The sequence below is a fragment of the Ursus maritimus genome, unplaced genomic scaffold (genome assembly GCF_017311325.1).
Source record: "Ursus maritimus isolate PB19 unplaced genomic scaffold, ASM1731132v1 scaffold_35, whole genome shotgun sequence".
Taxonomy (NCBI): Eukaryota; Metazoa; Chordata; class Mammalia; order Carnivora; family Ursidae; genus Ursus; species Ursus maritimus.
This window is the reverse complement of record NW_024426119.1, coordinates 1,643,791-1,659,474: the sequence shown is the minus strand read 5'-3', so window position 1 is coordinate 1,659,474 and position 15,684 is coordinate 1,643,791. Positions and strand designations below refer to the sequence as shown.

General features: G+C 41.2%; 1 protein-coding gene across 2 annotated transcripts in view; it reads right to left on the bottom strand.

Moving 5' to 3' along the window:
* Positions 1 to 15,684, bottom strand: part of FMN1 (formin 1) — a 372,175-nt gene that overhangs the window by 78,883 nt on the left and 277,608 nt on the right. For both annotated transcript variants that reach the window (XM_040620429.1, XM_008702285.2), the window contains one exon: positions 8,351 to 8,443. In XM_040620429.1, coding sequence (XP_040476363.1) covers positions 8,351 to 8,443 — 93 coding nt within the window. The remainder of the gene's footprint in view (positions 1 to 8,350; positions 8,444 to 15,684) is intronic.

Here is a 15,684-nt window from a genome sequence, read left to right as displayed (position 1 = left end):
CCATCCATCCATTTTCTACCCACTCGATAATGAACCTGCCTGGGCATTTACAGGGGTAATATTCTAACTATTTAACAAAAGCCTGGGTACCAACTAAACAGGACAGACAACCTGCATGGTTGATATGGTAAGAACCAGATAAATATCAGTCCCAGATTAGTTTTCTCTTTGCCCTCAGAGATTTTTGTTAAGCAGTATCCATTTTTCTTCTTCTTCTTCTCCTTTACTTATACTGGGTCTTCCGACCCTTGTCTTCCACTTAAAACATACCCTAGATGTTCTTCCATGTCAATGCATAAAGACTTTCCTCAGTTTTTTAAGCAGATGCTTAGTATTCCATTGTATGGAAGTACCATACCTTGCCAATTTCCTTATTGATGATCATTGAGGTTGTCACCAATCTTTTGCTGCTACCATCAATGTCTCAAGAAGTAGCATGGTATCGAAATCACTTTGCGTGTGTAAGCATCTGAGGGTTTGCATCTAGAAGTAGAACTGACAATCAAAAGGCAGATGCATGGGGCGCCTGGGTGGCACAGCGGTTAAGCGTCTGCCTTCAGCTCAGGGCGTGATCCCGGCGTTACGGGATCGAGCCCCACATCAGGCTCCTCTGCTATGAGCCTGCTTCTTCCTCTTCCACTCTCCCTGCTTGTGTTCCCTCTCTCGCTGGCTGTCTCTATCTCTGTCGAATAAATAAATAAAATCTTTAAAAAAAACAAAAACAAAAAAAAACAAAAGGCAGATGCATATGCAACTTTAATAGATACGGCTAAATAGACCTCCACACGGATTGTAACAGTTTATACTTCCATAAGCAACAGAGGACAGGGGTTTACGGTATGACACCGCCAACAGAGTTCGTTATCTACCTTTTGTAACTTGGCCAATCTCATAAACGGAAAATGGAATTTCAATGGAATTTCTTTTGCACTTCTTTTATTGGAGAGTGGCACCTTCTCATATGTTTGAAAAGCAGTTTCTGTCACTATTCATATTATTTGCCTTTGTACTGAATATTGGTCTTGTTTCTTAACAATGTCTCGGAGCTCTTATATATTGGATACACTGATCTTCTGTCTATGATAGGAGTTGCAAATCTGAGGCTGACACATTAATTCTTATTATAATAAGGAAGTATATGGCACTTGATGTCTTATCCAGCTTTAAATGGAAAATTGATGTTGAATTTTGTGCCTTTTTTTAGCATTGAAAGAGATGATCATAGGTGTTTTCTTGTTAGAGCTCTAACAGTGATGAGTTATGTTAATAGACTTCCCAATATCCTATCATCTTTACATTGTAGGAATAAACTCCATTTGGTCATGAAATGTGCCATTGTCTTAATCTTTGGGGTACCTGGGTGGCTCAGCCATTAAGCGTCTGCCTTCGGCCCAGGTCATGATCCCAGAATCCTGGGATCGAGCCCCGCATCGGGATCCCTGCTCGGCGGGAGGCCTGCTTCTCCCTCTTGTTTGTGCTCCCTCTCTCACTGTCTCTCTCTGTCAGATAAATAAATAAAATCTTAAAAAACAAAACAAAACTTAAAACTACAGTGAGATTGATCTGTAGTTTTCTTTCTTTGGGGGGTGGGTGGGTATAATCTTTTCCAGGTACTTATATCAGTTTTATACACACACAAAATTAATTTAGACATTTTTCTTCTTCTCCTGAAATTTTCATTGGAAAGAAAGGAAAAGAAAAAGAGAACTAGAGTTTTTGGAAAGACAACTTATTGGATGTTTGGCCAAAAAAGAAAAATTGAGTAAATTAAAGATATTAAGGGGAGGGTGAGTAGGAAGGGAAAGAACAGAGGAAGAGACAGGGAGGAAAGAGGGCACGAAGGAAGGGGAGAGAGGGAGAGAGAAGATAACTTGGGGATGGGGGGGGAATTGTACTCTTTGTAGAAATTTCTGGTAAGGAAAAAAAAAACAAAATAAACCGATTCAAACTAACCCTTTCAGAAAAGACTCTACTTAATAAATCTTTGATAAAATAGTAGCTTCACTTTCCAAAGACCACCGCTGTGTTATTTCAGTGACCCAGAAATCACAACAGACTATCTTAATTTTTGACCATTTGAAGTTATTTGGAGCTAGCTCTGCTGGTCTTTTTTGGAAAGTGAGGTGTTCAAGAAGATGGTTTGTCCCACAGAGAGCACGCATTCCCCCAGCCAGAGTTCTTCCTTCCTCAAGCTCTGTAAAATATGTAAGAATTATTGCTTCTCACAGGTTACACCGTCCAGATCATTGGTCCTTCCTGTTCTCTGTAAGCTTAAAGCTTGAATATGCTGGGGGTTGAAGAGATCAGTCTAGAGTTTGAGGTTCAGTATGTACCTTGTCAATCTAATCTAAGTATTTATTAAGAAGGGATTATATGCATATTTGTGACATAGAAAGATGTTTTGATATCTAGGAGGTTTGACCACAGATATGCATTATAGACCAAAAGTGGACCGCACCAAGTTCTGGCATGATTTACCAGCTCTGAAAGAATTTAAACAGGAAACTCACAGAGGAGAAAAAAGAAAAAAGCCTCCAGGTACTTCATAAGATATACAAGCCTGTTTGTTCATTATTTCCACAAATAATTATTACACCGAATATGGGCTGAGCCTCCATGATGTCGGGATGAGAGAGCGAATAGGACCAGACAGTCTCAGCTGTCATGGGGTAGTCAGCTATTTAGGTGATCGTTTTTGCATTCAGTGTGGGAAATCAGAGTTGTTGTTTTGTCTGTTTTTTAGTTTTATAAATTTATCTATTTACTTTGTACTAGAAAAGTTTCTTGACATAAAGAATACGTCTGATCTCATCTGGTCAAAGGACCTCGGAGGAGAGTTTGAGGAACTAGGACTAGCTCGGGTCATCCAGACTCATTGTGATTTGGTTCCACGCATGGATGCAGCTAAAACGGACGCAGAATGAGATGGGACCGAGTGTGGGGGAGTGCTGGCATTAGCACCAGTTTAGGTTCAGCCCTCCCTGCCAAAGCTATAAATACAAATGACCAATTTAACAGCACGCAAAGACCACCTACAAGATCTATACCTGGGATCTAATCAGTTGCTCTGCGCCTTCTTTCAATTACAGGGTCCCTGCCATGTTTATGGGGACTTTTAATATGAGCATCACACTTTTGAAGGCCATATCATTATGACTATGTTTGATCTGAGGGTGGGAAAACACGAGCTCAAAGAATGCCTGCACAAGGTTACTCTGAACTGAGCTATAAATTGGAATCAACAAGAGCCTACTGTGGGAAAGAAAAACCATGTACGGAAAAAGGCTTAGATACCATGGATTGTAACTCTGAAAGATGGAGCCCTTAAAATTACTTTCTATTCTGCCCAGGAAATGAAATTAGTTAAAAACAAGTACCACAGTTTGGTCAAGTAACTATTTAAGGGCATTCTGAGAAGGGAAGGTTGACACAAGGACAAACACATCATCTCTACTTGAGTGTGGCAACAGGATATGATTTACAAAAGAAAAATTAAATCATCATGATTGTTAGAAGAACTGAATTGCAGCTCATACAAAAATTAGCCTAAATGTGAAACAACTGAGTCACCACGCATGTGTGTGACTTCTCAGGAATAAAGAACTCAATTGCTTAAGACTTTGAGTGATAAGACTTCTAAAAGAAAACTAGCTTTCCTGCCAAATACTCAAATATTATGAAAGTATGGAAGTAGCTTTTCTCAGTTATGGTTATTATATTATATCCTGTGCTTAAAAACTCTAATGCTACTACAAGTTCTCATTTTACACCCTTTCTTTCGGCTTTCTCATTCATTCCTATGACTTGAACTTCTACCCTCTATGAGACGGTAGTCTCGTCCAGTGCTTTCTCATAAACCCAATGTCTCTACCCAGGTGTCTCATTCATATGTCAAATCAGTGTGTTTAAGGTTTCCTGCATTGCTTTCAGTCCCAAATCTGGTTCTCCTCTTCAGTATCATGCCAGTTATCCAAGCAAGAAAAAGGGGAGTGATCCTTTGCTCTCATTTCCGCATTTCAGTTGGGTCATCTAGTCCTGTAATCCTTAAAAGCTTTATAAATAGGTCCCTTCCTTTGTTAGTTTTCTGTGATTGCTTTTGCTCTTAACATTATTTGCCTGGACTACCGGAGAATAACTTGACAGACTACCTCCCCGTCTTTTACTATTCCAAGTCTTCTTTATATTGCTCTTGGTTATAATGCATTTTTTAACAACACAAAGCAAAAGGATCCCATGCACCAAAACAAAACAAACCCAAAGTGACCACGTCACTCCCATACATACTACTTTTCAAAAGCTCCCTGTTGCCCGTAAGACAAAGTTCAGATTGTTAGCAAGTCCTATTGTGATTCTCCTCCCCTTTTTGGTCTTGTGTTCTTCCCATATGCCCTGTGATCTAGCCATGCCAAGTCTCTTGCCATTCCCCAAATACTTCATGTCTTTCATCCCAAGATTTGCGGTGTTGTCCTCCGCCTGGAATGCCCTTCGTAACCTGTCTGCTGAGAATTCCTAATCCTCAATTTCCTTGTCTGTACAACAGGGTGATAATAGTGCTGATTCCAGAGGGCTGTCATAAGGACTAAACAAGAAAGAAGATCATCTTCCCGAAGTGTCTGGGGTGCAGCAGCACTCTGCGAATATGAGCTATCATCCACTGATCCACCGTCACTGCCGTCACTATCAGTATTTTGACCTTTTATTGGGGGGTAGGGGGGTCAAATCTGAACAAAAACATCTCCTTTGTTCAGAGTCTTCCCTGACTTACCTGGAAATGTTAGGCATTCCTCCTCCCTGACCCTATATGCTTCATTATGGTACCATATTACGTCAACTTCAAACTTGATGGAATTTTCATACGTCAGCACCTGCTTTGGGGGTACATCTTATCGTCTATGCCACGTTGTGGTTTAATTGCCAACAGTTTTTCTCTTTTAGTAGGACTTGTAATAATGATGTTTCTTACAATGAATGGCATCTTTAGACGAGAGCCTACACTTCAAATTGTATGACTGCCATGTTATACTGCATATTTATTGTGGAACGAAAATCACTCCTTCCGTGACACAGCTACATAAAAAAGGTGCTGCTGTTTAGAGCTCCACAGTAGCCAAGAGATAGTCCATTTGTATACTCTGCAGCATGGCAAAGCCCCACCTGGCGAGCCACACAGGAGCAGCCTGATGAGGTGGCACGCTGTCATCTCCTTCAGTTAAGCACCCACCCCGAACTGTGAACCAAACAACGGTCAGCACCGGAGCAAAAGTGGGGAGGGCTAGCTCTGGAAACGGCATTCCAGTAACCTGGGCTCCGAGCTGGGCAAGAACGTGAAGAGGGGAGTGAAGGAATGAGATGAAAAAGGCCAAGAGACCATGTGTCTAGACTAGTACTGACCACTAGAAATATATTGTGAACCACATATATCATTTTAAATTTTCTAGTAGCCATGCTTAGAAACTAAAAGAAATAGGTAAATTAATATTAATAATAACATCTTATCTTAAAACCCAGTGTATTCAAAATACCACCTTATGGTATAATCAATATAAAAAATCGAAATATTTTGTGTTTTTTCACACTAAGTCTTCACAATGCACTGTGTGATCTCACACTGCAATTAATCAACAGCTTCAGATGGGTAGCGCCTGCCATTTACACTGGACAGTCCAATTCTAGACTGACTTTTGACCAACTCAGTCAAGTAGTAAGATGACAGTAACGGGCTATTTCAACAGTGGCTCCTTTCACCACATGATATTTGGAACGTTTAAGATTCCAACAATATTACATTTTATTTTTATATTTTAAAATCCTGTACAAATGGTAGCTTTCCTTTCAATTCTTTTTGTGCTTTGCTTTAGCTGTTTTGGTCTTAAGCATGATTTGAGGTTATTTCTAATGTCCTTCCCATCTTCCTTTCACTACGTTGGTTCAGGGAGAACTGCCTCCTTTCTTCAGTTGATCTTTTCCCAGTAAGACAGTTCCTGAGTGGAACAAAGGAGTCCCTGACGTACAGCAGGCTCTTGAATAAACACTTTTTTTTTTTTTTTTTTTTTTTTTAGTTTAAGTAGGCTCCATGCCCAACATGGGGCTTGAACTCACAACCCTAAGAGTAAGAGTCATGCGCCATCAACTGAGCCAGCCAGGCGCCCCTGAATAAACATCTTTGAAGACACTCTGAATGGTGACCTAAGCTGGACAACAGAGGTTCTCAACCCAGGCTGCACACTGGAGTCACCTGGGGAGGAAATAAAAAATGCTAATGCTTGATCCCACTCCCAGAGATGCTGATGGGATGTCTACAGTTCCGCCTGGGTAACAAAATGTTTAGAAAATCTCCTCCGGGTGATTCTAGTCTACAGCCATGTTGAGAATCACTGCTGTAGGGTTTTCCTAGGACATCTTATTGTGGCCACACCCTGCCTGACTGTCATAAGGTCCAGTTTGCCTCAACCTAATTTCCTCTTTTGGAACAGCCCAGAAGTTTCTTGAGAAACCTAACAGAGAAGAAGCAAACACATAACCCCAAACAGGGATTTGCAAATTCCTTTTCTAAGGCACTGAAGATTTTGAAGGTTCTAAATCTATTTGTACTTTCTCTTTTTTCCAACAACAACAAAAATTAAGATTTGCAATATAAGGTTTAGGATGCTAGCTGGTTCCAAGAGAAAGGAGGATAAGGCCATTATAAGAGACAGGCTGGTAATACCTACATATACACAGGGCAGAATTTTCCAGATATAGAATAATAATAATGAAAACAAAATCTAAGTACATATGAGCTTCATTTCAAGTTAATTCTACATATGCCAAAAGCAGAAATGATAAATTGGGGGTCACCAAAAGAAATCCTCCATGTTTTTTCTTCAGGCCATTTAGGTTACATTTACCTGGCATAACCCTAAAGCAATGTATCAACTTTCATAAGTCACATATAAACCATACCTAATCTTAGTCACATAACACATGAGGGGTAGGATCACCGCTCTTAAGATGGCACTTTGTTGGATGACATTGCTTCCGTCACATATGAGGTTCAGCAGTGGCCAAGAGAGAACTTCTGACTTCCGCTTCAACACAAACAAGCCCTCATCAAGGAGGAGGGAACAATGATCTCTGCACCAAAGGAACAGATGGAACGGAGTTCCTCTGACTCATGGACTGAGAATCTTCCTGCCAATTCCCAAGGTGGTTTGGCCATACGTTATGGATTCACCCTGCTTAAATGGTCTTTTGTTGATGATGTGGTATCATGTGGCCTTATTAATAAATAGAAAGAGCATGTTGATACTTCCCCAAAGGTTCCTACATGTATTTCCTCTGACTTTCTAGCAAAGACAAAAGCTCCCTCTAACTACCCATGCTTTTTTTATTGATATAATTGACATATAACATATTAGTTTCAGGTGCACAACAAGATCATTTATGTATATATTGCAAAATGATCATCACAGTAAGGCTAGTTAACATCTCTCACCACACATAGTTACAACATTTTTTTCTTGTGATGAGAACTTTTAAGATCTACTCTCTTAGCAACTTTCAAATATACAATACAGTATTAACTATAGCCACCATGCTGTACAATACATTCCCACGACTTACTTGTAACTGCAAGTTTGTGCCCACACTTATTTTTGTTTCATGTCGTAAACTGGATTTGACAAATTAGAATAGGGAATACCCAAAAGGCATTAAACTCGCATGTTCACTAACAGAGATCAACCAAAGTTCCCTACTCCTGCCAAAATCATGGAGGAAGGAACATAACTTCGTACGATTTCTAAATAAGTGCATCGATGCACTGAGTTTCATGCATATCACTTCCATCTACCAACCCCAAAAGGGTAATGAGTGCCAAATGACTGGATGTGTGGCAGTCAACTGGTCCCGATTTTCTGTTCGGAAAAGGAATAAAAACTACAACACAAGTCTCCAAGACGCTGTGCTGACAAACCAGGGTTAGGGTCACCATCCACCTGTTCAGGCTGACCACAAGTCCGAAAGGCATGAGCATATAAGCTCTGGACCTACGTCGTTTATCAGATAACATGTACTGAGGATCCCCTTGAGCTCCATGAAGAGACAAAGTCTTCCCTCAAAAAGTTTACAAGAACAGGAATAACGCTAAAGGATTTGACATATTAAAAAAGGATTTGAAAGGTGATATGAAAGTAGCAGAACAATTCTATCTACACTGAGCACATAACCATGATGGGAAGGTGGACTGGTGGAATCACTGGAACTGCTGGGGGTCAGCAGGGATGCAAGGGGCGGTGGGCCTCAGGGAAAGATCTGATGAATGGGGGTTGTTGCAGAGTTCCGTGTAGGCGCAGCTGACGTTGTTCCCTACCTTTCTGGAAGAACTCTTCTAGTTTGTCCTTGAAAGGCTGGAGATACTCCTTCGGTGACTCCTTGCATACCACCATCATCTGTTTCTCACTTGCTGTGAAGAAAAGTTTGGAATTAGATTTCCTTAAGACAATGTGTTTGCTGAGCTTGTGCTGTGTGCTATGCTCTTCAGTATTAACTGCAAAATCCTTCCCAATCATGGTTTATCCAAATTCCAGGGGAAAAAAAACAAAAACAGAAACACACACAAACAAACATAGTTAGCTTACTCCAAACCTTTCTTCAGGAACAAAGAAATGCACCACCTTCACCTTTCCTTTTAGAGATGCAGAAAAACCTCTGGCTGGGGACAGAAGTATTATGCTTTTGGTCTCTCAAGAATTAGTGGAGGCAAAAAGTACCGAATTCCCAGGAAATTTAAGGCCCTGATCCTCTTCAGATTCAGACTCCAGAAATAGAGCTTGAAACAGATTTTGCAGAAGTTCCCAGGCGTCCGAGTTGCCTGGAACCACCCACATGCCAGCAGGAGGGGCCAGACCAGTTCAGGGAGGTCTGCATCTCTCGCTTCCCACCTCCCATTCACCCGCCCTTCCCATTAATACTCCCCTAACATGTGAAATTGTTTTCCATGTGATTTACTTCAGATAGAATTTACAAATAGATTGATAATTTCTCATATATAATATGTAACTTATAATACAGTGCTGTTTTGACAATCACACCCCCCCCCCCAAATCAGCCAGGTCTGATTTGGTGATATGGAAACCACCCTAACCCATGGTTCACCATCACAGTGGGAATGGCTGGAAGTGCCATTTACTGAGATGGGGAAGAGTGGAAAGTGTGATCTTTTTGTGGTTCTAAGGGAGAGATGATCAAGGGTGAACTCTGAGGCTGGTTACGTATTCTTTGGTCCGTGTGAATTACAAGGCAGAATCATTCACTAAAAACAAAGTAGAGAAGATATAAGGCAAGATAAAACCATGAATGGGTGCTCTTTGCTAATTAAATTCAAACTCCGGGTCCTTGTTGTCATGGTACCATTTCTACGTTTCGGCTCTATTTCCCACATAGATCTGACCAACCAAACCAAAATTCTGCAATGTTTCCAAATGACGTCAGTCAATATTCCCACTTCCACATCCACATTGGTGTGGTTCTCCACCTAACCTGCTCATATCTCCTACGTACTTACCACTGCATTTGACAAAACCCCACTCATCCTAACAAGTCTCCCTGAAGTGCTGCCACCACCAAGAAGCCCTTTCCAATCCAAAGCTTTTGCAGCCTTCAAATTTCTCTAGTACCTTCTGTATGGTATTTATGATTTACCTTTAATCATATTTATTTGTGTAGTCATATTAATCCCTCCGAAGCCACCATGCAGGTTTCATTTACTTGTCCCCAAACTTCTCTAGAGAGTTCCATGCATGGCTGGCCAAAAGCATATGATTTCCTCATCTTAACTACATTCTTATGTTAAGGAAGGTCAAAAGAAAATTAGCAATGTTGACTCAAACTCAGAGTGGGCTTTCCAGGAGTACAGTGTGACCTCCTCATCTTTCCCCTCTTTCCCCCCTTTCTAGGAGAGGTACAACAAGGGTCCCAGTCTGCACTCTGAAACACTGTGATTGTCCCGAGCTGATTTGAAAGGGCTCAGTGTCTTCTAAAGACCTCCCCAAACGTCTACGACTTAATGCCGCAAGGCACAAGCAAAGTAGCCAACATGATCCTCCAGACTGGCTCATTCTGAGGGTAGGCCTAGAAGCAGCAGATTGGTCAGAAAAACTTTGGAAGATGTCTGCTTTCAAGAATTGGGATTTTTTCCCCATGAACTTTCATGGCCACATGAGCTTTCCTGATGATATACAGCTATGATTCTGAGAACACAGGTAGCCACGTTTAAAAGAAAGCTGGATTTTCTTACGATATAAATTGGGAGAATGTTTTAAATCCTTTAACTAGCCCTCTACTACATTCAAATTCCAACAATTCCATTTATAGAGAACTGTTTTTCACAAACACAAATAATACATGGTAGGGCATGCCTGACCTTTGGTAATAGGACATAATTGAACCCGAGACAATAATTTGTTGAAGTGTGCTTCTCCCTAGCCAAAGCAAAGCCCAAGGCAGAGCTTTTTTCCCCCAACAACAAAAGCAAAACCTCCACTTCTACCTAAATTAAAAAGATTGATCATTGTGGTTCTCCCTTTGTACTGGCTATGGTGATGGACCCCTTGGGGTCCATCAAATAGCTCAGATTTTATGAGGCCCTGGGGGGTATGGTAAAGGCTTGTGCTTGGATCAAGAGTCCTACCTGGGCTCGGCTGTGACTTGTCTCCCTCATCTGCAAGATGGGGCCCCCTGACTGATAAGAAATCAGAATTAAGTGAGATAATGCCCATAAAATGGTTTGCACAGTGCCTGGCACTGGCAAGGGGCCTCACAAAGATTGTTATTTCTATGATTTAGTAAAACTGGTCAGGAAACACGCCACAACCAGAACGCCAAGGAAGTCATGGCTGAGAATCAGTGACTACAAAGGCCACGCACCATATTTACAGAAATGTGCCCCGTGCAAATCTCCTGTTTAGAACACAGGAACAATAATTTCTGTTCCCCTGCTGAAGTTGTACCACCCACTGTTAGGATTCCCTGAAGACACTCCCGAGAAACACGAAGCAAGGATGAAGCAAGAGCCCTAGGCGGCTGAGCTGGTGTGCACGAGAGCCGCTCCCCTGCTGTGCTCAGAGGTCCTCTCTGCACCCTAACAGGCCCAGCCTCCCACGTGGCCTGTTAGAGTGAAACGTCTCTCCGTGATCAGAGCCGAGGGCTGCCCTCTGACCGACCCACCGGGGGGTCTCAGCACAGTCGTGCGTTCCCATGGCCAGGCAGCTCGCCTGCTCCCCCTTATTCCCGCGCTTATCCGAGATGCTTGCTGGCAGACAAATGGGAGACCTGAAGACTAATTAATGATGACACCGGAGATCAGCGGTGCACAAAGGAGAGAGGTCACTGGCAAATCCACAAATGTCCTTTATTGTCCAACCGGAGGGCGGGTATTCAATGTCGCTGGACCACCAAGGTTGCCTTGGACACAGGCTGTGCCAGGAGTTCCAATGTTTAAAGCCAAAGTCACCTACATTCGCTTTCTCATTATCTATTACATTTTTGGCAGAATTAAAAATATATTGATTCCTGAAGTTAGCTACTAAATGGTCATCGTGAGAGATAGATTAAATATGGAAAACCAAAACATAATGGAATAATAGATACTAGATATGAGAGTTATTTTAATTCATTGAAAAGTTAAGTGCTTGTAAAGCATTTTCATGAAAGATAGGGCCTTGAGTGTTTTAAGATTTGGTATTAGACTGTTAAGGCCATAGGTGGTTGTCTGCGTTTTTATTTTGACCCCTAAGAACAAGAAATAAAGTTTGTTATTAAGGAGGGCACGTATTGCATGGTGCACTGGGTGTTATACGCAAGTAATGAATCATGGAACTTTAGATCAAAAACTAGGGATGTACTGTATGGTGACTAACATAATATAAAAAAAAAAAAAGAAATAAAGTTTGTTGGCACCACTTAAAAAGCACAGGTAGGTTACAATGATACAGAGGCAAGGCCCAGATATAATTAATCAAAACCTAAAACATGTTTAATTGCTCAAATGTCCATGGGCAGTTTTTAGAACATGGAGCATGTTTCTCTAAGTTGAAGGACCTGTGGGCTTAGTGGAGTCAGAATACAGTTTTAGAGGAAAAGAGAGATTTATCTGGACTCTGCTTTTTCAGTCTGGAATTCTCCTCTGCTTTCCTAACTCCTACCTCACACCCTCCATGGTTCTGTGCCAGTTCTACTCTCCCTCAGTTTTACAAGATGCCCATCCTTTCCAAAAGCCCCAAGCTTCCAGGACCACAATAGAGGATCGTTGCAGCAACATACGGAACTGTGACTAAAGCAAATGTTTAGGTTTATCAGTGGGGTTTACGTGAGAGAGTCAGATCTAAAGGGCACAGAATGCTGGGTTGAGGCGTTTATCCTCAAGGAATTCACTCAACAAATACATCAATTCACCAACTATCCCCATGTATACCAACTACGAGCCACAGCTTGTCCTTGATACTGAGGATATACCAGTGACAAAAAACAGACTAAAATCTCTGCCCTCAGACATCGTAGTGAATCGGTCACCAACAACAGTTTGCTAATGGGTAGGGCACGTAGCAATTTCTGTTTCTAGTAATAAGAACTGCATGCAAACAAAGTGAGTCATTACCTTCCATAGTAACATGCTGTACTCCAATGTCTCTTTTTAGTAACACGAGGACAGTATAGTGTCCTTCCTAGTGCTTTCCATGTGAAACACACACGTGCGCACACACACACACACAAAGAAAGAGAGAGCTTTTAGGTTTCTACCCCAAAACACACTTTTATCAAAAGAAACTAAAAACAAAATTCAGAAATCAAAAGCGCAATATTAGCACAATAAACTTACACAGTTCTTTCTCATGGTATTGGCCTTGAACTGAATGGCTAGGGAATTACATTAAATCCAATGCATTAAAACAGTAAAATGAAAACAGCTTTTGGCCGGCTACAATTCAGGGATTTCTATGGAAGGGGAAAATTATATATAAAACTAGTAAAATATTAAGAATTTTAAAACTTTGGTTAGTAAAGTTAGGCACAAAAGAGAGTGTACTATTTTGTGGTTATTTTTCCCACATTTTTTTTTAAGGCTACATGAAGGAAGACTTCAAGTTGATTTAAGTCAAACACAAATGATAAAAGCTTGAAATAAAAAATGCCCATTTCAAGTTCCTGAGCTCTGATGTTAAATATGGGGGGCATTTTAAGGCTTAGCATGGCGAGTGGTAAGTGGTATCAGAGGAAAATCCTTGGGGTGAGGGAAACAGAAAATCTACTCCAGAAGAGACTTATGTCGATTATATTCCATAGGGGACTGTTAGACACATTCAGCTGAAGAGTCCCCCTAAAGCCAAATTTCTGGGCTTGAATCAGACACGGTACATAAATGGCCCTGGTGTGTGTGTGTGTGTGTGTGTGTGTGTGTGTGTGTATGTAATCAAAGGTGTTTTCATTCTTTACCCTTTGTTTGGGAATTCAGCTGATTTAATTACTACATCTAAATCATTCCTCTTAGTGACTGTATTCATCCAAAGGAAAAAATCCGTATCCAGAGTGCTCAGAAAACTTGGCTGGGCAACTAGGTATTAGGAGTAAAACCGTAGGCCTTAAATGCCTGGTACGTGGCTCAGAACGTTACCTCAGAAGAAGGTAGCTCCCAGGTGGACTGACCCACACCAGTGCGCTTTGCGTCTGTGACTACACAGGGTTTATGCGTCAGAAGCCGATTAGAACATTACGCTGAGGAGGAAGCCCATCACAAAGAACTGTGTACTGTATGATTCCATTTATACGAAATGTCCAGAATAAGCAAACGGAGAGAGACAGAAAGTAGATCACGGTTGCCTGGGGCTGGGGGAGGAGGGAAGGATGGAGAGATGGAGGGCGTGATGAAGTTTCTTTTTGGAGTAATGAAAATGTTCTAAAATTGTTTGTGGTGATGGTTGCACGACCCTGTGAACACACCAGAAAGCATTAAATTGTACATTTTAAATGGGTGGATTATGTGGAATGTGATTCTATCTCAATAAAGCCATTTTTTTAAAAAGCTAATTAGAAACTCTGAGTCTTAAACGGGAACCATAATGAGCAGATAAGTGAAGAATGTCCTACTTGTGCTCTTTTTTTGCAAGGTAGAGTGATTTTTCAACTCTTAGATGTGACTATGTCTTCAACAGTTGTCTTTATTAAACCATGGATCTGAAGTGGGAAATGAGTTTGCAATACACTTGTACTTGAGAAATCAAACACATTTGTCTTCAAAAGGTACCAGTAAATGTTATCAAAGTAAAAGACCCATTAAATAAATAATTAGACTTAAGACAAATGCTACCAAGACAAAGAATTTGCTAACTTTGAAAAAAATTTCAAACAAAAGCTTTGGTCTCTTCTTGTGGTATAATGCTTACGTATGTGAGTGTAACTGCAGTACCAGTTGTTGATGGTATCATCAACAACCAAGGCTTCAGAAAATCGTCTTTCTTGAAGTACTCTTCATCTAAAGACACATTTATTTCTTTGTTTTCCATACCCTTTACTGACTGGGAAAGTTATTAAATACGTCTCTGACTCTTAGATTCTTGATATATAAAATTTCATGAGGACTAAATGAAACATACATAAAAAGCCCTTTGTATATTGGGCAGTAAACTGCTATCTGCAATATTCTTTACCCGTGTGAAATACTCAAACACTGCTAAGCCCAGCTAGATAGCATATTGCACGTGGCTTTACTCCTTTCATTTCCAGTAACAAGGAAACAATAACAACCATCCCACAAACTCTCTGAATTACGTTGACATTCCTAATATTTATGTGCTTAGTAAATAAATCATTATGTTATAAATACCCTAATCCCTTTCACAGTCAAACCATCTTTTACAAATTGCTTAGGCTCACTTTTTCTATTTCTCACTCACAGTGCACTTCCAAACCCATTGAAATTCACCTCACCCCTATGATGACATGGAGAAAATGCTCTCAAGTCACCAAGGAACCCATCCTACCGGCAGTACCCTTTTGTGATTTTTTTGCTTTTTAATCTCATCTTGGCTCACTGCCCAGCACCCAGCAGGATTCCACTCTGTTGAACACTTGCGCTTCCTGAAATGCTTTGTCCCCTAGCTCTGTGCCCCCCGCTCCTGGCTTTCCTCCTACCTCTGACCATCCTGTCTCCTTTGCAGCCTCATCCTTCTGTATTCAACCATTAAATGTGAAAGTTCTTTACCATTTCTTTTCTTCTCATGCTATCCTCTCTACTTCAAGAAAATCTCATGCAGGTAAATGCTGCAGTAACCACCACCAGGATTGTGTCTCCCAAGGTGACACGTCTAGACCATCGTTTCACCCCCAAAAGAGCTCTTGAATCTGTTACTCCCCACCAGGCTGCCTCAGTACCTTCTTACCTGGTCTTCCCACAGCTACCCTTGCCTCCTTCTGATTTGTTCCTCACAGTGAAGTCAGTGATCTTTATAAAATACACATCGGAGTATACCAATCCCCTGCTTAAGCCTGACAGTGACTTCCATTACTCCTACAGATTGGTCCTTCCAAGGCCCTTCATGGGCTGGCTCACTCTATGTCCTGGCCACACTCTGTGCTCTAGCCACATAGTCCTCTCCCAGTTCCTCAAACATGATCAGTTCCCTCCCACCATCAGTGTGTTCCTTCACCAAT